At 38.0% G+C, this 26,463-nt stretch overlaps 1 protein-coding gene and 1 long non-coding RNA gene across 4 annotated transcripts in view; one reads left to right on the top strand and one right to left on the bottom strand.

The window, feature by feature from the left end:
- Positions 1 to 9,132, bottom strand: part of LOC128536096 (coiled-coil domain-containing protein 9B) — a 38,594-nt gene extending 29,462 nt beyond the window's left edge. For 2 of the 3 annotated variants that reach the window (XM_053510257.1, XM_053510256.1), the window contains exons 1-2: positions 9,049 to 9,132; positions 8,816 to 8,937 (exon numbers count right to left, since the gene is read on the bottom strand). In XM_053510257.1, coding sequence (XP_053366232.1) covers positions 8,816 to 8,937; positions 9,049 to 9,067 — 141 coding nt within the window. In that variant the 5' untranslated portion in view covers positions 9,068 to 9,132. Of the gene's footprint in view, positions 1 to 3,224; positions 3,322 to 8,815; positions 8,938 to 9,048 lie in introns of those variants that run through there. The other variant, XM_053510258.1, reaches the window with a different exon arrangement.
- LOC128536098 (uncharacterized) lies at positions 3,191 to 13,109 on the top strand. Its single transcript, XR_008361873.1, has 7 exons — positions 3,191 to 3,294; positions 6,298 to 6,389; positions 8,415 to 8,567; positions 12,317 to 12,412; positions 12,542 to 12,589; positions 12,706 to 12,722; positions 12,854 to 13,109. It is a non-coding gene; the product is annotated as an uncharacterized LOC128536098 (long non-coding RNA).
- Positions 13,110 to 26,463: the final 13,354 nt, after the last annotated feature.

Here is a 26,463-nt window from a genome sequence, read left to right as displayed (position 1 = left end):
TCTCCCGCGACCCTGTACAGGTTAAGTGGGATAGAGTAAGTACGTGAGAATATTTTTTTTATTATCTTTTATATCCTTTAATTGAGCAGATGGACTGCTATCCAACAGGGCTGTGATTGTGCATGACGTTGCACGTCCGCACATCTCTGCCCACACTGTCAACACTCTTGAAACACACTCTTGAAGTGTTAAAGCATCCTCCCTGATCTCGCTCCATCAGACTTTCATCTGTTTGGTCCGCTAAAAACAGACCAACAAGGATGAAGATTCACTTTCGTTGAACAAGAAGTGAGGACAGCGGTGCATTTGTGGCTCGCAGCTCAGCCTAAATCATTTTTTAGTCAGGGAATACGAACGCTTGTTAACAGATGGACAACACATGAATGTCAGAGAAAATTATGTAGTTGTCTTTTCTAAAAGTTAATTGAAATAAATTCTACAGCCATAGTGCGGATAATTTTTGACTCTCCGTCATATTGATAAATTAAGACAGCTGCAATTTGCCATTAGGCTTGTTGCATGAAAAGGTTTGTTGACCAGTCCCTTAAAATGGAGATAGATTTTAACTGGACATATTATATATTTTTTCCCTGCATTTTTTCCATGATTATATGCTGCATTTTGTTTAGATATCTATAAAATTTACATGGATTATATCATGGTTAATTAGGCTTAATTTCATCTCAACAACTGTCATAGTTCTGTGCAGGAATATGTCAGGAATATTTAAATTAATCCTGACCATGTGCCTGACAAAAGCATTATAATAGATAAAAATCATTTAACTGATTTTAAGTGATTTAATTTCAATTATTGTCAAAGATATTGGCATAATTGACAGGCTTATAGCTGATTTTAGACATTATATAAACAATTGGGATGTTCAAGTCAAACTGGGACTTTCTCATAAGTGAAAGTATATAACTTTCAATTCAATTTTATTTGTATAGCGCTTTTAACAATAATCATTTTCATAAAGCACCTTTACACAATTAGAAGAAATTATGGAAGTTTGTATGAAATGTGAATGAATCAAAATGATTAGATAGTCCCTGATAAGGGAAGACAAGGGCGAGGCAAGGAAAACTCCCTGAAATGACAATAGGAAAAAAAAAAAAAAACTTAGGAGGAACCATAACTGACTGGCATTTACAGACCACTTCAGGCACATTGCAATGATGAGACTCTTAGATGCAGTAAATCATTTAAATGGTGCAGACTCTTTAAAAAGGTGGCTGTTCATCTGTGAATGGATTTTCTGGCCGAGGTGGCTTGGAGCCTACTGCGGGAAACATAGTCAAGTAAAACGGAAAAAACAAAAACAAAAAAAAAAAAATGGCCTGGTTTGACCACTCGAGGTTTTCTGTTTTTGCAGGGCAATGCACAACCTCATACTGCTTACCATGCCACTTGCATGTTACAAGAACTCAGCTGGGAGTTAGAAATCTTTTTACCTTGATGGTATCCAAGCACTAGTATATACATGCTGGGATAAGTGCATTTGTGTATATAAAGAAATAAAGCTAGTCTTTAAGTCTACTAACATGTCCGGTTAATCAGTGCAATCCAAAGTCCTGGTTTGACTTGAACATCTTGTTTGAATTGAAAAGACTCAAACACTGGGACTGGGTTGAATCCTTACATAAAAAAAGGACGTGTAACAGTGCACAAGGATTGTTGTTTTTTTTGTTTCAACAATTTAGAAATGTGAATAGAACTGATGGAGACAAGTCAGACAATTTACAGCCAAATATGAGCTAAATCATGACGCATGGCTTAAACACACAAAATCAGTGGAAAAAGACAACTAAAATTAGGGATCTTCACAACATCGATTCAGCTTCTCTGAGTGTTAGGGAGATCACACGCACTAGCCATAAAAATCACCATGTTAAAGTGACACTGTTTGTAATATATGGCCATTTGGGGGGCGTTTCTCCATGTAAATGAGTATTGTCTAGCACAACTCGGAATGTGTGGGATTTACCAACATCTGCTGTATATGACCGTGTGAAATTCAAATGCTACAATGCATACTTGTTTTTTTCCCCAATGCACACTTTTATACAGTAAATGAAACTTCTGCGGTCTTCCTCTATCTGCATGAAAACACTTATTGGCAATCATCATCTGATGGGGTGACACACAGGCACTGATCACTATTAGCTCCTTCTTGGCAGCCGCTCTGTGAGTAACACAAGAAAGAAGAAGGAAAAAACAGAGAAACCAAGGAAAATACCGCGCAAAGCAAAGCTGCTGATCACTCGACGTCATGTCGGGCATGACATAACGGTAGCCCTGCCTCATCCATGTGACATCCATTTAAAGCAAAACGATGAGTCAGAGTGCATACACTGAACCAGTGTACACCAGCCGTGCGGACCACCTCTATGGAAAAACAGCAATCTGATAGTCACAGAAAGTCTGACACTTGGTACGCAAAGAGAATCGAGCACTAACTTTGTTAGGATTCCCTGCATTCTCCGCTGTCTCGGCACACTGAAACAGACTAACTGTTTAGTAAGCACATTACACAGAGCCTGAAACATAGCGTCAGCAAACCTATATAAGACAATCTGTCCTCTGCAGGGGGAAAAAAAAAAAGTCTGTCATCAAACCAATAAACCTGATCAAAACCTCAACACCTTGCTTAAGCCGATAAATCTTACGTCATTCAGAGGAAGACTGGGACATGGAGGTCTTGTAGGCCAAGAAACTCGAGCTCTGGTTGTCAGGGTATGCAAACACAACAAGCATGCACTCACTCACTCACACAAACACGTACCCGCACATGCACGCACAGAGAAACACACACGCATACACACACAGACATGCACAACATAAGGAGAGAATATCTCCCTCTCAGTGCCCAAATGAGTCACTGGCTCGCAAAAGGAAACAGAGACCATAATAATCTCAGCATGCACTTCCCCACCCCCACGCCCCCCCAGCTTAGCCTGAAAATACCCACACATATTAGCCCAGATGATCAGCTGACAGCAGCGTCCATGCCTAAAAACAGAGGCCTCGCTCCCAGCAATCATTTTTAGCCGGACAGTACAGGAGTAAACGTGAGACGCGGGAGAAAAAGGATAGAGGGACGCAGGTGACAGTTCCAGCACAGTGACAGACAGATAGGAAAGGGAAAGCAGGAGGGAGGGAGGGAGGGAGAAAGTGCGAGACAGAGGGAGAAACAGAGAAGAGATAGAGTTAAAGCCACTCACAGATCGGTCCATGTCAGCGACGAAAGCTGGATTGCTTCCAGACACAAGGCAGCCGAGGAGGCGCGGACAAGTAAGTGGAGTGTGCAAGCATGCCTTGATTACAAATGAAAAAAAAACCTGATCTCCAGCTAACGCAAAGAGCGCCCCTGTTCGCAAATTTTATAGCAACAGCCCACTTATTCATGCACACGCGCGCACACACACACTTTCTGCCACTCCTCCCTCTCCACCACCCCTTTTCCCTCTCTCTCTCTCTCTCTCTCTCTCTGTGCCGCTCTCTTCTCTGTCTCGATCAAGCACTTGCAACCCTTCATCCTTCATCTCCTCCTTTTGTGTTGAACTACAAAAAGAAACAAAGCAGCCTATTACTCTTCTGCTTTCAGTCTAAAACTTGTACCAGACACAGCATACACTGGCTGAGTACTTACGTAATGAAATCACTAGAATTACATAATGGGATCATTTGAATTATCCTAACACACATTTAAAGGCAACCTATTTTGCTACATTTTCTTTTTAGTCATTTTTATACATAAAGACGGATCTCCGGTGTGTTTGTACAAACAAAGCGGGGGAGAAAAGCCATTCGCCTACTTTTTTTCCTTTTTGCATTTTTTTTTTGTTTTGGCCAACTTGTGTTTTTACCCCCTAATGTGACCTAATAAGAATATTCCCTCGCCCTTGTTTGTTGCTCAGTTCTGCTGTTCTCTGGAGGGGCATGGTTCAGCAGTAGCTCGTTCATGTAGGAACTGAAGCAGCAGATTTGGAGGAGGGGTGAAATAAAAGCTAATAAAGGGGTATTTTAGCTGTTTAGGGAAGCTCTGAGACATGCGACAACTTTTAATAATGAAATACCAACTACTTCACCAAAACTATAGCTCCAGACACAACATAATATATAAAAAATTTTAAATAGCCATCTTCGGCTATTTTTTTTAAAGATTAAAACAATTATTTTAGAGATACTTTAACAATATATTCATTATTTTATTTTTAAATTAACATTTGCAGCACAGTGTGCAGTTTTATTACTTTATTAACTTTGCTTCCAAAGTGGTAAAGTGCTTGCCCCATTATCCAGAGATCACGAGTTCGATTCCCTAGTGATGCTGTAACCTCTCGCAGCCGGAGGTCTAGAGAGGGCTGACTGGCCGAGCTCTCTCAGAGGGGAGGGGTGAGAGGTACTTAGTGCTCCCACATCAATCACGGCTCTACAGCCAATCAGGGGCATCTGTGAGCTCACGCAAGCAGAAGAAACAGATAGCGCCGTCGTCCGAGTCCCAATGGTGCGTGAACGAGCAGTTGGCGGTCGGCTGGTGTCACATGGTTGCGAGGAAACCTGCCCTTTTCCCAATTGTGGTGGTACTAGCTTAAAGTGGGAGCCCCCTAGTGATGGGAGGAATTGGACACGACTTAATTAGGGAGAAATTCAGGGTCTTTTTTAATACAATTATAAATAATCTGGAAAGGCGGCGCCAAGGACAACTTGATATGAGAAAACCAAGTTAAACAGCACTTTTAGGAGCAGGCATTGCCGCAAATAAGGTTTACAGAATCAAAACAAAAACTATAGAAATTAGTTTGAAAAGTGTAAGGAAATACTGTATGTTTAAATCATAATTATCATGATGAGCAACCTAAGGGCAACTGTGGCAAGGAAAACTCCAATAGGAAGAAACCTTGGGAGCAATTAGACTCAACGGGGAACCCATCCACATTTTGGTGATATCAGATAGCAGGGTTTGATCAGCCATCCCACTGCGTGTTAGTCGGCTAGAAGTTCAGTATAACAGGAAAGTAGTAGTCTACTTATAATAGAGCATGTACATCACTATCAAGAGAAAAGTGGAAAAAAAAAACACTAGGTATTAATGAGTTTAATAAAATAAGGTTTAATAAAGTTAGATTTCACCAGGTTACGGCAAGAGCTATTTAGGATAAGAAGTAAAACCCTTGACATATGAACTTGCAGAACCTCCTGTGAGAAATGTGTAAATTATCATTATGGAGGAAATATGAGACTTCTCAGTCTAAAGGTGAGCCTAAAATTGGTTGACATCCAGTGATTATGAAAATTTTGCGATATATTTGAATTAAATCAATTAAAGGAGGCAAATATGTGACATTATTGGGGCTTTTACAAGTCATGCACTATGGTTATCTGGTTAATGTCATGGTCATCATGGTCAAATTCTACTTTATACACCCACTCACAAAAGTGAGTAGTCAATGTGCAGCTTGTACAACTGTATAGATTTACTGTCCTCTGAAAATAACTTAAAATACAGCCATTAATGTCAAAATAGCTGGCAACAAAAGTGAGTAAACACTAGGTGATAACAGCTGTACCCATCTTTATTGATAACCATGCAAAGTCACATGTCCTATTCATCATGTTTATGTGTTTGTCAGTGGCCGTGTACGTCTCCGTCTCCGGACCTAAACCCTATTGAGCACCCTTAGGGGCGTCCTCAAACGGAAGGTGGTGAAGCGTCATGTGTCCAACATCCAGCAGCTCCGTGATATCATTATGGAGAAGTAGAAGAGGATGCCAGCAATAACATGTGCAGCTCTGGTGAAGTCCATGTCCAGGAGGATTAAGGCCGTAATAGATAAAAAATGATGCTCACACAAAATACTGACACTTTGGACACAGTTTTGACATGTTCACTTAGGGTGTACTCATTTTCTTTGTCAGTTATTTACAATAAAGTCTGCATGTTGAGTTATTGTTAGAAGACGGCAAATCTGTACTGCTATACAAGCTGCACATTGACCAAATCCAATTTTTTTGTCCTTTAAGAAAATATAATTAAGTAGTTGCTGAAATGTGAGGGTTTTACTCACTTTTGTTAGTGGGTGTATTAATTAAAATTTACCCATGATGACCATGAAATTGGCCAGATGACCATAGTGCATGACTTGTTAAAGCCCCGATAATATATAATAATGTATAATAAACTTTTGAGAGATACTGTAGATTTGGTTTAGCATTTTAATAAACTTGCTTTTAACAAACTCATTTGGTTTTTGGTAGTTATGGTTTTCTTGTTTATCACTGAACCTGTGACAGATTGCAGGACAGATGGGTAATAATCCAGAAGAACGGGACTGAATGGATTTTCCGAATGGTTGGAAGGACGGCTAGGCACCAAGGGGAAAAAGGTAAGCCAAACAGGTTTTAAAGGAATTATGCATCATTAATAATAATTCCCCTGCCTGTGTAGTCTGCACAACAGACACTTTAAAGTATTATGGTAATGCCCTAAAATGGGTTACTCAACTAAGTGATGTGGACAAAAGACAAAGGTGAGCAAATGGCAGTGTGAAGCGTTGTCTGTAGGCAGAGGTGGGAGGCAGAAATTATAAATTTCACTCTCACAGATGGTGAGAAGATAAATGCATAAGAAAAAAAATAATAAAAACACCATACACAGGTCAGCAGTTTCTGCTTTGTTAAAGGCTTAATTGCAGTTGCACATAGTTGGTAGAAGGTTTCACTCAGTTAGGCAGAATTCAAAGTTAGTTGTCGACATTGCGCTGCTTGTTGTGCTGTTTGTGCTCGTTCAGTTGTCATGTTCTTGAGTTAGTCATTGTATAGTGTCTTTTTTTATTAACTCAAATCCTGATGTGGTTTTCTGGTTTAAATGCCACATGAAAGCATAAACAAGTGATGGTGTGTAAGAGCATATGGGAATGAATAACGGGCTTTCTTGAGTAAGCTTGTGCTACTGTATGTGTACGCATGCGCAAATGAGTGTGGCCATCAGTATCAAGCTCTTTGCCCTGATCGGTAATGCTACAGCAGGCCCAGCAGAGGGTGCTGCTTACTTTCTTGTTTTTTTTTCTCTACAGGTATTCACTCTACAGAGATGGGGTGGATTAAAAAGCTTAAACGCTAACTTCAGGCACCACGACATTAGCAGGGGATCCTTTGGGTGCTGTGTGTTACAGGGTGGGGCCTCCATAAATTGGATTTATTTTGTCTGGTGCATCCCATGGGTGCTTGATTGGATTGGGATCTGAGAAATTTGGAGACTGAGCACATCAGGCTGGGGTGCACTGGGTGTTCTGACCAGACAGCTAGCCATTGATGCCCACAGGCATGGGTGAGCTTTGGATGCCCATGATCCTGCCACCAGTTTACTGGTATATGATTGGTGATCTGTGTTGCTTAGTTCACCCCTCAGTGCTCATAATGTTATGACTGACTGCACACACATCCCAGTAAGCTGTGTCACATCCACCAATCCTACAGTGGACCCAAATTAGTACCTGGAACTGCTGTAATAGTAGTGCTAGACCTGGGCCCTGATAGTCAATCGTAACCAGGCTAAAATTTTTAGAATAAAAAAATTATATAGATTTCAGAGAACTAAACACACATTTAGATTGGCTAAAAAGAAACTTTGAATTACTTAAAATATACCTCACCTAGAAATAACAATGAGTTCATCAGGAAATGATGAATTCATTGAAAATATTTGAATCAATGATTACAGTTGTTCTCTACGGCAGTGAAGTGCAGGCTCATTTACACACTAGCATTAAAAACAAATGGGACTAACATCTAAATTGGGACTTTGCATGCAGCATTCCACAAAATTAATTTAAAGGTGCATGAACATGTACAGGGAAGAATTTGCCATTTATTATAAAAATACAAAAGGGAGGGCATGCAGAAACACCTAAACAAGAGTGACCCACACATATGCTTACAAAACTCTGCAAACAAAGACTCAGTAAGCACCTCTTGACCATTGAGAGCTCCATTTTCTATACTGAATGCACGAAATAAACTGCCTGGCTAACAAAAGTGTCAGCATTTTAATAAGCAAATACATAAGAGCTTTGGAGTGGATAATTACTGCAGCAATTAATAAGTTACTTCTGGCGACAGTACTTTTAACCCGAACTAAGAGTTATTGTGCAGTGCAGCGAGTGGCTTGCCACTTTTTATCCAAATGTAAAAGAAGTATCTTTCAGTGTGTTTATGAAGAAAAAAATTGAACACCTTTCCTTCTTCCAGAGCAATTTTTAATCATATGTACACAGTTTGTGCAATTAAGGGGGTTTGTGCGAGTGATCACTCACTGACTTACTCATCACCGTCTATACCACTTTACCCTATGTACAGGGTCACGGGAGCCTGGGAAATGAGCGTAGTGTGCCAATTATCCTAATCTACAGGTCTTTGGGCTGTGGGAGGAAACCGAAGTACTTGGAGGAAACCCACCAAGCACAGCAAGATCATGCAAACTCCACAAACACAGACCCTGAGGCAGGAATCGAACCTGGACCCTGGAGGATGTCACTGTGCCGCCTTTGCAAGTGATTTCTGAGGTACATAAATATTTGTTTAAAAAAAAACTTTGATGTTTAGTCTGGTGTGAACAAATATTCCTTAAACTGAAATGCAACTTTGATGTAGATACTTTGTAAAGATACATCACAGACCTTCTGCACTGAGAGAAACAGATAAAAGGATAACCGTGGGTATTCACTCAGGGTGATGTTTATACAACATCGTTTGAAGTTCTGCTTTGTCTCCAGTCCTGTATAAACACACACTCACACACATCTGAGCTCACCTTCTCTCTCAGGCCAACGTTTTGGAAATAATCCTCTATGGTTAAGTGATAATCCGGATCGATGAAGGAATATCTGGTATCATCACACAGTCGTGTCTTACTCCAGACATTTTGCATCTTACCTACACACACACACACACACACACACACACACAAACACACACACATAATGTGATCAAACAAAACGTTCATTAACAAACACTTCACTGATTAACACATGAAGAGAAATGTACCTTGTATGTGGTACGCCATGAGGTCATACACATAAACTGATCAACCTGTACGTTTAACCCTAAGGCCCGTGAATTTATCTGACCACTAGATGGCGTATTTGCTACTGTTTAGAGTAGTCCTGGGTATTTATTCGTTTCGTAACTGGGACGCACGCGACGCACTTCCGGCATATGGTGACGCCATATTGAAGAGTGCTAAATCCGTAGGGCTTTAGTAAAAAGTAGCACTGATCAGCAGTGCGAGTGACTTTTTTTTACTATCGCAATTAAAATGTGTAAGTTTTTAAGAGTACATCTGCCAGCACCAAACCCTTTCTAGCGTTATAAGTAGCGTAAGATGCGTAAAATAATACTTTTTTGTCAAATCCCGCCTTGTGTGATGATTGGTTAAAAGCATCCTGTCCCTCACAGACATGCCAATCTCAGAGCGGAAAGGCGGGACTTAAACTTTTACCTCAGTTAAACTCAGTTAATAATCATTTTCATCAAGTAGCCCCATGCTAGGGTTTTGAGATTAACTTATTTAAGTTAAAATACCGAATATTAAAAAAAAAATGTAAATAAGAAGTTGTTTTAAATCTGAAATCTAGTAATATCTAAAAACAAAAAGACAGCTGTAAAGGATGGTGTTTTTATAAGAATCTGAAGATACTTCATCTTTTTCTGAATTTATTCTTGTTAAATTTCCTTCTTTTATTAATTATTCACTCAAATTAGAAATGACACTTTCCATTTTAATAGGAATACTTGTATATATGACATTCATGACATCATCCAATTATACAGTTTTTAATCATGCAGATATAATACGTCTTCTTCTTTCTTTAATTAATGTTTACGTCAAATATAAATTTATAAAAATGATGTGAGTGTTTCCAGTTGTTCCACTAATACCCAGAAAATAGGGCTTCCATGTGGGCAGGAGACTTCGCCGACGACATTGCCCTTCCTGGCTCTATGCAGAGAGAACTGTAACCAATACATTAAAAGATCACATGGAAAAATACCCTAATTAAAAGTGAAGCCGAGACTGCCAGAGCCAATCGAATATGATTATTTTGACACAGCATACAGTAAGGAGAATGCTAAGACTGAAAAAAAATATGATCACTTTTGGTGAAAAGCATCACTTTTGGTGTATTACAAAAAAAAAAGTAAAATCTTGGGGTTACCAAGTTTTGAAAATCACCATCATAACCCACCATTATGCCAAAGGATGAATTGCAGGATACTGTATGCCAAAAAAAAAGCAGAATATAAAAAAAGGAATTATAAGTGTTATAAGTTATAAGTAGGAATAAGAAGTTGTTATAAATCTGAAATTTAGTAATATCTAAAACACAATGACAGCTAGAACACAAATGAACAGGATATGTCAGAAAAAAAGACCTTCCTGTCAGTTAACACTACTAAAAATTTGACTGGAGATGTGTTCCATGATCCATTTTAACACTAATGGAGCCTTGTGGCAATTAACACTTAAAGTGGGTTTGGAATAAAAAATAAGCCTGGCTATATTTAAAGAATCTTATCCTAACTGTAACATTCTGTACGGTGGATGTTGTGGGACTGTTTTTATTATCCAAAGGCCTTGAAAACCTTGTTAGGGTAGATAGTACCAGGACATACTGTATTTAATCTAAATAAGCCCGCCACATATTAAGTTGACATCGAAACCTTCCTGCAGATCCTACAGTATGATCAGCAGATGATGATCCTAAGCAAATCTCCAAATCCATTCAAAAATGCTTGGTTGACCAGAGAACCAAGCTTCTGCCATGGCCAACTCAGACACCATATATCATTAGTATAGATAAACAAGATGACCCCTTATCTCCCATGATCCTAACTCACTCATTTTTTAAAATCCGATCATAAAAACAAGACACATTGTGTCTTTTGTGTATTTTTCCAACAAATCCCACATTCTGCATTATGTATGAGTATGATCATTTAGTCTCATTTTGGAATTTTTTAGATCTTTATTGCATGCTTTTTTACAACCTGCTCATACTGAACATAGTTTTAATATTCATACTGTATGCACTGTTTGTCTTCACTTGATATTGTTGTTTAAGCGTAGCTTTTAATTTACCTATTGAAAGTCAGACCAGATGAAGATTGGTACTGTGACACAAAATATTTCTTTGACACTGTTACCTCTGAATTGCATGTTAGGCATCTAAATCTAAAGCTGCTATGTGACAATGTCTGTTATTAAAAGTGACGTACAGATTAAACTAATTTACAGTAGAAAATATACAAGTAAATAATCATATTATTATTTAATCAGTTATAAAAAATACCAACATTCAATACCAGTCACAGAAGCACTATAAAAACAGAAAACACATCCAAACTTAACATCATCTTTAACAACTGACTAATGAAAATAGCTACTGTGTGCCAGTACAATCTCAGTCATTTTGGTACTTAAGTAAATTTTAAGGTCAGTATTGATTTATATAAGGAGGACTTTTTGTTTGGTTAAAGGTTCTTAGCTTCTGAATGGGTTTCTATGTTTGGAATGACATGCACAGTGATGCAAGTTAACAGATGTACCCTACGGCTATTAATGTAACAATTCTGAACTTGAATGTAGACAGTTGTGGGACAAGGTGTGAAATCTTTTACAATGAGAATTTTAGGTATGCATTGTTTTGCAACAAGAACAGCATGAAGCTTTTCAAGTTTGTTCTAAAAATTCTTGTATTAGGTCAACTTTGCTTTAAAACGGTTATTAGTGTTTTCTTAAAAGGGTATGGCACAGTATTAAAGTAATAAGTAATACAGGTAATATAGACTAACAGATAGTACGAGATGAGAAGGGGACACTGTAAGACCATAAGGACAAGGTTCAGAATCCTCATGTCCCTGAATCTCCCCTTTATATTCATCTATTTTTTTTCTTTAAATGTGACTTATCTCTGACTTTTTCACTCCCTGCACTTTTTTTTATTTTAATTTTTTCTTTCGATTTGAAAATTATTAATAAATACATTGTCTGTCAATTTGTAGTCAGTTTGTAAGTTGGGCATTCAGTGCTAAGCAAAATCCTGTCTGTGGGTCCTATGCAGATGTGTGTGTGTTAAAAGAAACTGACAGATGGCAAATCTTAGTTTTTGCTGACATAACACCTAAAAATACAAAATTTTGATTGGTGAAGAAAAATATTTTCTCCTTTCTCTTCCAAAATGAAAAAAAGACATTTTCTTCTCCAATAGCACACCAGGGTTGTCTTTAACTGTTTTCTCCGTTTGCTCAACAGTACCAGTCTATACCTGTCCATCTACTCCAGGGTGTGGCTACATCATAAATACAGACAGGCATAGTTTCTTCAGAGGTGGACTTTTCAAGGCAACAGGTAGGAAAGGAGACCCAATTATTTTCACTGATGATTTTTAGCAAGAGGATTTAAAAACTAAAGTAATAAAACAAAATTGTAAAAAACGTGTCCGTCATACTTTAGTTTAACAGTCTCATTTTCATACAGTTTCAGTGCTTTTATTATTTCTGGGAACAATGGCAGATAAAAAGCCAAGTAAGTATTTTTTTTCCAAACAATGCGCATATTTTTTTATTATCTGTAACCATTTCTAAAACAAGTTTGTTTACTCATAAAAAAATCTTTGTGCTGTTTTTTCTTATTTTGCATAGAAGGTCAAACCCCTCAGGTGACGGATCATTTTTTTTCACCCTAACCCTGCTTTCCAACATATGTGCTAATAACATGGATGCATGCATGCAATATAAATATAACACAATAACATAAATCACACTCATGTACTGTATATTTCTGCTGCAGCGCGATAAGGTCAAAAAATCCCAGGATGAGGGCAAGGGCAAAGGGAAAACCCAAGAGCATGGACATGGGCATGGGCCAGGTAAAGGCCAAGGTCATGACAAGGTTCACAGTCCTGATCACGGTCATGGCCAAGCACATGGAAAGGAGGGAAAAAACAAACCAAAATGACAGAGTTGAATGAAGAAACAACAGATGTCTGCCTGCTTCTTCTTGCCCACACATCACTAATAAAGATAAAATGTGTATAAGCCAGAAATATTTTCAATATGTTTTTTTACTTACATAACAATCAACAAAGGAATAATGGTTTGATATTAAAGAATGGTTTTTAGAATTGTTGGCTTATTTGGTTTTAAAATGCTGCAAATATAACCATTCATATAATGTTAAATTTTAAATTCCCAATTGGGTTAAGGAAAATACACTGATACATTTTGGGCAGATTGTTACAGATTAAACTATTTAACACGCATAACTGATTCATCTTAAAATATGGTTTACCATATTTAAGATGCAAAATGGCTCAGAGAATTTTGCAATTTAGCTATTAAATTCATCACTAGGGATTAAGACAGATAAAGAAGATTAAAGAATAAATCCCAATTGTAATGTTAGTTTTTAGGACATGTGGAAGTTAAATCATATCAACAGGACTTCTTTTTCTAGGAGCTACTTGGGTGATTGGTAAAATTTTTTAAATACGAACAAATCTCCAAGTGACATGCCTCAGCTTTCAGACAACTTCATCTGGTCAACTAAGAATCTTCAGCAAGTTATTAGTAGTCAAGCACTAACAGTTGTTTTTGTTGGTGTTCTAAAATCCTTAGAACCTCATTATAGAAAGATGAACAAATTTGTGACACATATGGGAATAGTGCTAGCAATTTTCTTCTCCACCCTTCAAAGCCTCTAATGCCACCTTTGGGTCAAAAATACATTTATGCATATAAATTACAAAACTTTTGACATATAAAATATAATTTTTCACATTAATCCTTGATGATTTTAAGTACCACAGCACAGATTTTTGCATAATCTTTACCAGAGTTGACTCAAATTATTTTAAGATTTATCTCCAAGTTATCCTTAAGGTTAAAAAAAGACAACATGAGGCATGTGAGACTGTGCCTGTGCTAGCCCCAGATCTTTGTAGTATGTGTACCGGTTCCCCATCCCCCCCACAGTCCAAAGACATGCAGATTTGGCTAACTGGCATTGCCAAATTGGACGTAGTGTGTGTGTGTGTGTGTGTGTGTGTGTGTGTGTGCCCTGCAGTATGTGGACACACTATCCAGGGTGAACCAGGGTGAACTGCATTGTCCACCAGGTCCCCAGGATAGGCTCCATGCCTCGTATAACTCTGTATATGCTAAGCTGTACAGAGAATGAGCGAGTGAATCAGAGTGTACCAGATTGAGTGTACAGTGAAACTTTCGATTACGAGCATAATTTCTTTCCCGGGAGGGGGCTCGTATTCCAAAACACTAAATCAAAGCAAATTTTCCAGTAAGAAATAATGGAAACTCAAATTATTCATTCCACACACACGTGTGTTACAAGAAACAGTACACGCATGTGGTCACAGTGTTATAGTACACAGTACACGCGTGCACGGATGTTGATTATAGGAAGAGAAACAACATTGGCTCAGTTGTGATCATGTGACGTTTGCCATCAAAACAAGAAGCGTATGCATGATACATGATACTTGGTACTCGTAAACCAAGATTTGCTCGTTTTTCAAGTCAAAATTTATTCAAAATCTTTACTCGTCTTGCGGGACACTTGCAAACCGTGTTACTCGCAATCCAAGGTTTAACTGTACTGTACAATATCAAGTGTACCAGATGTCCACTCAGTTAGGTCTTTGATGTGAACAGGGTGAACCATGACAAAAATAGAGCGGACTCAATGAAAACTTTAAAACTGTTTTTTTAATAGCATAATTGATATTTGGTTCAATGTAAGATGTAAAAAATAAAGTCTCCAATTAATGCCAGTTTGGCACCATGCTTTTTGAACATTGCTCTGGATAAGAGTGTCTGCCAAATGCTTAAATGTAAATGTAAATGTTGTCACAGAGAGGACAATGGATGGAAATAGGTGCTGTCTTTGGGATGGGTAAAACAATGTTAAGTGTGTTTGTGTTATTGTGAGACTACTGTACATGCAGCGCTTGTGCAATAAAGAAAAACGTCAGGACTCAGCAGGTAGTTACTCCTATGTGGGCTAGGAGTATTATAATCAACAAAACACTGAGAGCTGTAAAACTTTTAATATTTAAAGTTGCTAAATCAAGTAACCTAATATTCACATTAAAGTTTCTCTCTATAAACCTTTCCCTCATATTTCCCTTAAAGCACAGAAATTATCCTGAGTGTTGTGTGTTTTTGCCAATTACCTACCTAAGGGTGTTACCTGGCAACCGACATTATAAAAGCCCTTTTAGCTGGCCTTGAGGCTGACTGAGAGGCTGACTTGAGGCTGATGGTACATCATGCTCCTCTGGGCGATAACCCTTCCAGTCCACCTTGTGCTCTTGTATGCTTACTTTGAATGCTGCTTCCTGACCGAGTGTAATAATGCACAAGATAGTTCTTGTCAAATGGCTGTTTTATGAGCCAAATAAAGACTAATTGCTGGCATGCCGAAGCAAATTTTTTTCTGTGCACTTCCAAATTTCCTCCATTACACAATCTAGAGTTTGACTGTTTGACTGTTTTTCATCTTTTACATTTTCACACCAAAATTGACAGTGTTGTTATTATCATTGTTGTTATTATTTCTGACACAGTATTGCAATTTGACAGGTTTCTTCTGTAGCTGATGCTCTACGTTCGGTGGCTGGGTTTGGGGCATTGGATGGGAGTCAAATTAGGGCTTTTGGCATGGCAGGTGAGAAGCTGATCCCTGAGCCACCCATAATCCACCCATAAAGCTAAAATCCACTAACAGCTAGCTCTCAGTTGATTTTTTAGACAACACAACTTACAAATGTCCGGACTTCAACTCCACACACAAATTGGACATTAAACTTTTCTTAAAGAGGTGGTGGTGTAGTGGTTAGCAGTATCGCCTTGCACTCCCAAGTCCGGGTTCAATTCCGAGCAAGGCTTGATTCCTGTCTCTCTGTGCATGGAGTTTGCATGTTCTCCCCGTGCTTGGTGGGTTTCCTCCCACAGTCCAAAGACATGCAGATTAGGTTGATTGGCATTCCCAAACTGCCTGTAGTGTGTGAGTGGGTGTATGTGCCTTTCTTTAAGGAAACAGACATACACACTTCAACTACATTAAAAAAGTTTCCACCCTAAATATAATCTGGCCTGGTCAAATCAGAAATCCTGAGGTTTTGTCGCATATGCATGTCTTCTTCAGAGCATTTCCGCCTAGGGGACATAACAGGTCCTTTTTAGGAAGAACAAAATCATCTAGGCAAAATCCAACTTTCTCCACATATTGGGACAAACCAAACAAAGTCATTGTGGCCTTAAAAAAATAAAAAAACTGTCAAGACTATTTAGTCAGAGCCAAACTCAGTTCTCTACAGAATATTAAACCTAAACACCAGGGGAAATATCTGAAACAACAACAAAAAAAACATTAAAAACAGATTCACGAAGGAAGCTTTACAATTCTGTAGGAGCAACTATTAGGTTTTGTTTCATCTGATCACTAGATGGTGCTATAATAATGCAAACCATGCCTATATCTATCCCCTGTGAAGTGTCTACTGTACTGTACATTAACATCAGGATATTTACTGTTCTATTGTAAATATTTACTGTTGTACTATTCTCCGATACCTTTTTACAGCCTTTTCTATTCTGATTATCACCATATTTGATGAACTACACGAAAGTTATCAGATGCATGTCTGATGTTAGACACCCAGAGTTCACCCATAACAAACAAATTTTGTATGTTAAGCTGTAAAACTTGAGGTGATAAGTGAGTTGATATTTTGAAACATAAGTATGTTCATTGTTGTTAGTGTCATTAGGAATTAGAATCCTTCAATCCAGACAGTCAGCTAGTCTCATTAGTTACCCTGACGTAGCTGATTGCATCGGAGATACGGAAATATAATAAGTCTGAGGAGTGATGGATGACATGAACTGATGGAATCCTGGGAATGCATGTCTTAGCAAATTTGCATTGTAACATTTCTTCAGTACTTGGACTAATCCAAGCACTTAGTTATTAACCTAGTAATCCAGTGTAAGTATCTATCCAATAACAGAAACTTCAAAGCACTTTTTGTAAGTCGCCAAACACCTTAATGTAGTTATAAATGTAGCATGATGGGATCAGTTCACTTCTCTGACCGCATCAATGTAACCTGGAATAAAGTTCACTGATATTTATAGTTAAAATTTAATTTCAAGTACACAAATCTTAATGGTCTTGAGCCAGAAGCTACCTTGGTGGAGCACAAATAGCTCTCAAATTTATACCTATGGGACCTACATTTTTTAAAATGATCAGTCCATATACCTTGATTTATCCTGGACAATGATAAGGGATAGAAGAGATTTAGCTGCCCATCTCTTTTTGAGGAAGATGTACCACTAATGTACATCGCCTACAAGAGGAAAATGTGGACAACCGCTGGGGGAGTCAGCCAAAAAGAGACTGGTAATATTATCATACAGTATATATCAGTTTATAACATATAGCAAATAAACTTAGCGTTAAAATATTTGTACAAGTTTTTCTTTTCCTGAAGTATGTATATATTTTTTGGCTGACTTGGTATATTCTTCCTTGCTGAAACATACTACTTAGTGTTCATAACCAAAACATAACTAGCCCAGTGGTAAAATTGAAAGAGCTGATAAATATCAGAAGATGTTTTGCAGTGATTTATTTTTGAATTGTAGCGCTTATCCCTTTACATTTGTCTGGCCTTTTATGGCCTATTGTCCCCTGAACAGGAATGACAGGGTGGACCCCTTCTTCAATACAGCACAATGTTTAGTCAGAGTTAGGGTGTTGTTGGATGTACTGATTTAATAGAGAATAAAATTCCATTGGTACTCTGTCTATTGCCATCTCTCACCTTTACAGTATGAACAGGACAAGTTGCAATTTTCCCTCTGCAAAGAGATTTTAGAGAGGTTGCAACAAGTTGATATTTCCCTTTTATGTCAAGATCTTAGAAAACGTTGTAGCACAGCAGCTATGTACATATCTACATAGGAATAACAGTCATGAAATGGGACTTAGACCCCATTATAGCACAAAGACAGTGCTGGTTAAAGTGGTAAATGACTACTACTTGCCTCTAATCAGGATTGTCTCTCGTTACTTGTGTTACTTGGGCTTACTGCAGTTTTTAACACCGTTGATCACAGTATTCTCCTTGATATATTAGAAAATTTTGTAGGACTTAAAGGAACAGCCCTCTCCTGTTTCAGGTCCTATTTGACTCATCGTTATCAGTTTGTAGATTTTAATAGTGACTATTCTGCCTTTACTAAAGTGAAGTTTGGAGTTCCACAGGGTTTGGTTTTAGGCCAACTGCTATTTTCTTTTTACAGCTGGTGTGAAGACTGCTAGTGTTTTATGATCCGTCATGCCTACTTCGAACAAAGGATGCAGGCTGCTGGTCAGTATCTTGTATTATGAAAACTGCAGCAGGGGCAGAGCTTTTTCTTTTTTCCCAAAAGTAATAAAAAAGCTTTCCAATTAATGTTGTGTACCCAGGGACACTCTAAGTGTTAATGTCTTGACTAAAAACCATTTATCCCGCCAAGCCTTTTGTGAATAACTTTGTATTAAGTAAAGGAGCAGATCTATTATGGTGATCGGGTATGTTTGGATGCTCTTTCCTTGATCAAGCTGGCTTGTTGATGATGGAGTGATTGGTAGCTTTAAATCCCAGGGTCCTTCACGTCTTTGTTTTCCTTCTGGCTCTACGTTTTAGTTATGCTGTCATAGTCCCTGCTTGCACTTTGCACTAAAAATACAGTACATTTACCTTATATATTATGTGACTAAGACCATTCATATCTGATCTCTCTCTCTCTCTCTCTCTCTCTCTCTCTCTGCCGTTCTCTGCCGCTCTCTGTCGATCTAATTAAAAATTCAAATTCAAATTTAATTTGTCACATACACAGTCATACGCAGTACGATATGCAGTAAAATGCTTATACGACCGCCCATGACCTTAAAATCTAGATAGAATAGAAAAAAAAAAAATAGATTATTTTTTAAAATATTTTTATATAGAAATAAAAATAAATTATGGAATGGAATAAAGAATAAAATATAAAAATCTTCTTTTTATAATATAGAAAAACTGCAGAGAAAAAGAACAAAATATAAAATATGTGATATATATATATATATATATATATATATATTTTTTGTTTTTTGTTTTTTTTGTTTATATTATTATTATTTTTAAACCTAGCTGTACAAAATATACACAATAATAGCTGTACAAATTTGCAAAATATGGAAAATGTGCAAAAGTGTGCAAAATAAAATCTATATAAATGTCCAGAAAGTTTGCAAAAAAATTATTTTTTAGCTATAAAGCTGCTTTGTAACAGGGAGCATTGTTCAGTTGCAATGCCTACTCATCTCCCATTGTAGAGGGATGAAACCATCTGACTACTGTATATGTAGACTATTGCTGGCTAAACACACACACAGCACACACAAATTTTTTTTTAAAGATGTTAATGCCTTAGCATGTTAAAAGGATTCATTTGATGTCTTAGCTTGCACTACTTGAATTTACTCATATGCATTTTACCTTTGCAGTGTCCAACAGCATTACTGCACTGTTTCTGCAATATTTGCTTTTTCAGTGTGCAAAACTGCGATACAATATGCTTGCTTTGCTATCAGCAGACCCAGTTATCAGAACATTTTTAATGATTTGGAGGAGAGGATGGTCCCATTTTGCAGAAAAGTGAGCAGTGGAATGAAATTAAAGCAGAGATTGTGGAGGTGCGTCACATCAGCTGACCTGTATGCATAATGAGAACAAGGATGTGAACAGATAATGTTGTTGGAAGGAGCAGTTGGTAATTAGAAGGAGGAACAACAAGAGTTGTTGTTTTATTTAGACTGGCAACTAAAAACAGCAGTTTAAAAAAATTAGGGAAATGAGTATGAAATGTGTAAGACCATACTGTATGTATAACTCCGATTGCATGCCTGCAACAATTGAATGCAAGAAATAATTTATTCCTGGCCAGCTTGTGGTTAATGTGTTCGTCCTGTCTAAAAAAAAAAATCAGTGGCGATGCATTAAAAAGGAAAACATTCTAGGCATTCTAAAAGTTTTTTTTTTTTTAATCTAAGAATATTTTTTCATGAATTATCAACTGTCACTTTTTCATAGGAATTTCTATAAGTTCTATAAGAAGTTATAAATTGTTTGTAGTATTGTAGCTCTGATACTGCATACTAATACTGTTTGTTGTTGTTGTTGTTGTTGTTTTTTAACATAGTCTAAAAATAGATTTACATTACGCTAGCCAGACAAAGTCCTCCCAAAAACAAATGTTTTGAACATCTCTTATAACTGGTTAAACAGGTATGCCAGCTTCGGCAGACACACCTACAAAGTGGCCATACAGCATGACAAGACAATTTGTCTGTTTGTCAAGTATCTGTTAACTATGGATTTATTTATGAGACTTGATTTCAAACAAGAAACACTAAGGTACACAGGAAATTTAAGAGCACTAAGAATAAGGGTTTTACAAAATAAATATCATGTCTGCATTGGAAACGAATGCTATCACACACTAACTCACTTATCGTCTTTATCCTGTATACAGGGTCACACAGGGTCTGGAGCCTATGACAGGAGGTTTAGGGCACGAGGCAGGGTACACCCTGGACAGGGTGCCAATCCATCACAGGGCACACACACATATATACACTCAATCACGCACTTTGGGCAATTTGGGAACATTAGCCCAATCTTTGGACTGTGGGAGGAAACCTGAGTACTCAGGGGAAACCCACCAAGCACGAACATGTAAACTCCATGCACAGAGAGGCTGGAATCAAACCTGGACCCTGGAGGTGCAAGGCGACAGTGCTAACCAGTAAGCATCAAACAAAAGTTAATTGCAAATTCACACATTTACAACACTTTGTCTCGAAGGGTTACATGCACATTTCACAAGAGATGCAATGAATATACTGCATGTGGGCTCCACGCCCCACTCTGTTTGTGCGCCGTTAAAACATTTTTATAATTATGGCTTGGTGTTCAGTCTCAATTAAATTGTCAATCAAACGACACAAGGTGGAGCTTTATAGTCTGAATAACTGAAACACATAGTTTTGCCAGTTTGGATTATGGGTGTTGGTCAATTCCCTGGGTGCAGCTGTGTTGGTTTAGTATAAGTGGTACTTATTTTGATTTTAATAGTATGTAAACCGGTTTCACCCTTGACTGTGAATCTGGTCCTTTGAAAAACAGTACAGTATATTCTACCATTGTAGCTTGGCAATGGTACGTTATTGTGAAGCTTATTGACTTTATTTGGCTATGTTTCATGTTCCAATTATCGTGTAAAAATTTTTTAATCAAAACATCACTCCACCACCAGGTATCTACTTGTCAAGAAAACGTAGAGACAAATGTATGATTATGATCCTTGTTTGTCTCTGTATGCAAATATTGTAGTCATTTCCTTCAGTTACGAGAGCAACGCGATGCCACTGAAACTATAAACACAGTACTTCCAAAACATTCACTCCCTGGGATTATTTCCCTTTTTGCTGTATTGCAATGTCAAATTTAAAATGTCACATTAGGATTTTTTTTCTGCACCATGGTAAAGTAAATTATTTGAAAGCAAAGCATCCAAAAGCTGCTAAACTCAAGTATCCCCCTTATCCCCTAACCCCCTTATGGTAAGTTGTTCTTTTGCAGGGCAGAACAAATTTGTGTTGTCCTAGGTGTGTCTGTATGTGCTTTGCATATTTTGATCTGGGTATTTTTCTCCCATTCTTTAATGCAAAATATATCAGCTTTCCCAAATTACAGTTGATGTCAAATGTTTTTGTCAGTGAGACAAATTTTCACAATTTATCAAGGCTGCTTTAAAGTTGTCAGCACGGTGGTGTAGTGGCTAGCACCATCGCCTTGCACCTCCAGGGTTTGTGTTTGATTCCCAGCCAGGTTTGATTCCTGCCTCTGTGTGTGAGTTTGGTAGGTTTCCTTTGGGTGCTCTATTTTCCTCCCACATGCCAAAAATTAAGATAACTGGCATTCCCAAAATTGCCCGCAGTGTGTGTATGTGTGTGTGCCTTGCGATGGATTGGCACCCTGTCCAGGGTGTACCCTGTTTCATGTTCTAAGTCTCCTTAGATAGGCTCCAGCCCCAGCGACCCTTAATGCAGGATTAAGCAGTATAGATCAGTGGTTCTCAAACTGCGGGTCGGGAATAATTTCAAGGGGTCGTGAGAGGGATTAAAAAATTATGTCTTTTTTTGTGATTATAATAGACACTTTTCAGTATTACAAGTAAATGCTATAAATAAATATTTTCTGATTTGTAAAGATATTACTGATTGAGTTTGAGTGTTTAAATTGAGTGTTTAAAAATAAATAAATTCGCAACTCAAAGATATGACATCACTGTGCAGCAACTGGCTCACCAGTTGCTACAGCACACAACTGCACGTGAAAACCGCAACTGCCAAGATGGATAAATTTGTTATTCGCAAATCTAAAAATGTTGAGGTAATTGTGGACAGTTTGCCTAAACCATCGGAACCATGTACATCGACCAAGCATAAGAGCAAGACCCCGTCAGACCAAAGTAGGAAATGTCGGAAATATCAGGAAGAATTCATAAAGTATGGATTCAATTGCTCTACTGTCGACAACGTAGATTTCCCTCAAAGTGTAATCTGTTCAAAAGTTCTTGCTCATGAAACTATGAAGCCCGGCAAAATACAAAGGCATTTGGAGACAAAGCATCCTTTGTTTATTAAAAAGTCTATAGACATTTTCCGCCAAAAAGAGAAGGAATTATAGGGTCAAAAACACATGATTGCTCAACAAGCAACATTTCTTCTAATGCTCTGGAGGCATCTTATGAGGTGGCATATTTGATTGCGCAGAACAAAAAAACACACACAATCGGGAAAACCCTGATAAAGCCCGCTGCTGTGGCTATGTCTCAGGCCGTGCATGGTGAAAAACATAGCAAATGAACTTATGTCTGTCTCGTTGTCGAACGACACAGTCGCTCGCCGTGTACATGATATTGCAAACGACATTAAGAGTCAATTGATTGAGACGATAAATGAAAAAAAATATGCACTGCAAGTTGACGAATCTACGGATGTGTTTAATACTGCTCAGTTGCTGGCGTTCATCAAATACACATTTGACGGAAAACTGCATGAGGATATGCTCTTCTGTTTAGCACTCCAGGGGACTTGTAGAGGCAGTGACATTTTCACTAAACTCGACACCAAAATAAAAGAGATGGGACTTTCATGGGATAATTGTGTTGGTGTATGTACTGATGATGCTGGTGCAATGGTCTGAAAAAACAAGGGACTCAAGGGAAAGGTTTTAGAAGTCGCTCCTCACGTGAAGTTCACAAACTGCATCATTCATTGCGTGTCTCTTGCTAGCAAAATTAAACTCGATTAACTCGTAAATCACATAAAATCTCGTTCAGTAAACAGCAGACTACTAGCCACACTTTGCAACGATATATGCTCACAGCACAAAGCATTGCTGTTTCACACCGAAGTCTGGTAGTTATCACGGGGAAAGGCACTCAGACGTCTTCATGAACTGCGCTAAGAAGTGTACTCGTTCTTGGACGACTCACAATTTGAATTCGCCGCTTGCCGTAAAGATCCAGCTTAGTTGAACAAGGAAATATGGAGATTTTTCCTGAGCTTGAAAAAGTATTTCCCAAAAGAGACGCAACCAGAACTGTATGACTGGATATGGCAACCATTTTCTCAGTCTATTACTGCTTTGCTGGACCTGTCCAGTGATCGAACATTAAAAACATTATTTTTCAATTCCACTGCCTGAATTTTGGATTGCGGTAGCAGACGAATTCCCGGAGTTGTCCCGTGCAGCATGGATGTACTGCTTCAATTTGGATCTACATATTTGCGTGAGCAATCTTTTTTCCGCTGTTACATATATAAAAAATAAATACCGATCACGTCTTGATGTCGAAGATGATCTGCGGGTAGCTGTATCCACCATCAGGCCACGAATTAAGCTTTTGTGCTGCCAAAAACAAGTACACCCTTCCCATTGAAACGTAAGCCAAAATTATTTTGATGTATAGTACTGTAAATGTAGTACGGTAAACAGCTTGTTTTGTTTATTGCTTGTTTTTGATAGTGGGGGTGGGAGATCTTGTCGATCTTCAATTAGGGGTTGCTGGCTTGAAAGTTTGAGAACCACAGGTATAGATAATGATGAGCGTGAGTGATTCAAAGTCCAGACTTATAACTCAACCATTATCCAACATTTCTTTTTCATTTGCCTAATTGAACATAAATGTTCACCCTGCATGCAGATGTCTGCACCCTACACTATATATTGCTGTGTTGGCAACAAGCGTTTCAGGTTCACTCACTCATTGTGTATATAACTTTATCCTGTATAGAGGGTAACAGTAGGCTGGTACACTTTTCCAGGAAACATAGGGCGCGACGTGGGGTACACCCTGGACGGGGTGCCAATCCAACGCAAGGAACACACAAACACGCATATTCACTCACTACAGGCAATTTGGAAACACCAATTAGCCTAATCTGCATGTCTTTGAACTGTGGGAGAAACAGGAGTACCCGGAGGAAACATACATGGGGAGAACATGCAAACTGCAGGCACACAGGAATCAAACCTGGACCCTGGAGGTGCAAGCCGACAGTGGTATCCACTATGCCACTGTGTTCCAGGCTCTCCTGCTGAGAAGAAACAACTGAAAATAATGCTACCACCACCATGCATGAACACAGAGGTAACCTGCTTAACATATTTAGTGTGAATTCTCAAAATAAAAAAATTAAAAAGTACTCAATTCAGTTTTAACAATCACTGCAGTTTAAAAATTGGGAAAAAAAGTCTGAGAAAACACTGGGCCGGCGGCAGCAACACACCCTGGAAGGGAGGATAATGCACATGCATAGTGACATACTGACTCACACCCAGAGGGAAATTGCTCAAAACAAATCCACCTAGTAGCAAGTTCCTGTAAGGTGGACAGAAAACAAAAAGGAACACAAGAAAAAAATAAAAAAATCCACAAAGAAGTTCATGATGCTTTAAATTAGCTTTAACTTTAACTTTGTTTCTACAAAAAATATTGTTAAGCTAGCCTGGGACAAGAAGAATGTATAAGCATGCTCTTGCCTTTACATAAGGATTTGGGCAGCAGTCAGTAATTATCAGATGCGTATCACACACCTGGACTTGGGAACTCTATACAGCCTACCTTCAGACATCATTACCTTCAGCAATACATGCACTCTGATATCAGACAGAAGGAATGTACCATGACTCATATTCGTCCATATAACCAGACTCAAAAACAACCTATGCACTTCATAAAACAGACACAAACAAAAGCGATTGTACAGCGACTCATTTCTGTGCATGTGATCCAAAGTAACAACAACATATACTGTACACATCACATCAAGTGCACAAACAGGTGCAGGTGATATGCCTTTGTCATTTTCACTGCTGTTAACACTGATGATAAGTGATGATAAATTCATGCTCTGATACATGTCTGTGATTTTACTGTAATTATTCATTCAAATGTAATTTAAAATATTACATTTAAAAGAGAGAAAGAGAGAGCAATTAGGACTACCTGTGGGTTGGGTTTTTTCTTTGTAACCAAGCCAACTGCCATAATACATACAAAACAGCTTAACCGATGAATGTATTTCTGTGCTGTGTTGTTTTGTTTTGTTTATTTTGCTATTCTCATATAATACGGGTTTCCTCTGCAATAGTAAGCATAAGTGGTCTGCATACTGAATTCAAGATTACATATTGCCCAAACCCTAAGTTGCTTTTCACACGGTAAATAGATCAACATAACTATCTATCATATACCCAATCACTGCTATCATTTACCCAAATAAGTAGCTCAAAGGAGTGAGAAATGTAGCTCAAAAGTAGTCCAATGATTTCAGGTGGGCAATAATTTGTCAGAATTGCACTTATTCTATTAACTCACTAAAATTCATTTTTAAGAATGTGTTATGAGATTAATGACTGGTTTTGCAACAAGAGTTCATTGCATTATTCAAATCACCATTAGCAGACTGCACGAAATTCAATCCCATAACTGGATTATATGACAATGATGTTGTGGACTACAGCAGAGAGCTTCACAATACTGCAAAGGTCAAATTTGCCCATGAACATTTATAAGCTAATACATTTGCATTAGAAATATAGCTATTCATTTGTATTTGCATTAGGAATATAGCTATCAATTGTGTTGCATTGGCAGGTAATAATGGACAGCATTATTGTAATATTTATACTATTTCTGTATATTTTGCATTGTTTTGGTATACAACTCATAATCATTTAGTTTGCTTGTAAAATATCTTAAGAAACTCTT

The sequence above is a fragment of the Clarias gariepinus genome, chromosome 13, assembly GCF_024256425.1.
Source record: "Clarias gariepinus isolate MV-2021 ecotype Netherlands chromosome 13, CGAR_prim_01v2, whole genome shotgun sequence".
NCBI classification, from domain to species: Eukaryota; Metazoa; Chordata; class Actinopteri; order Siluriformes; family Clariidae; genus Clarias; species Clarias gariepinus.
This window is presented reverse-complemented; position numbering and strand designations above follow the sequence as displayed.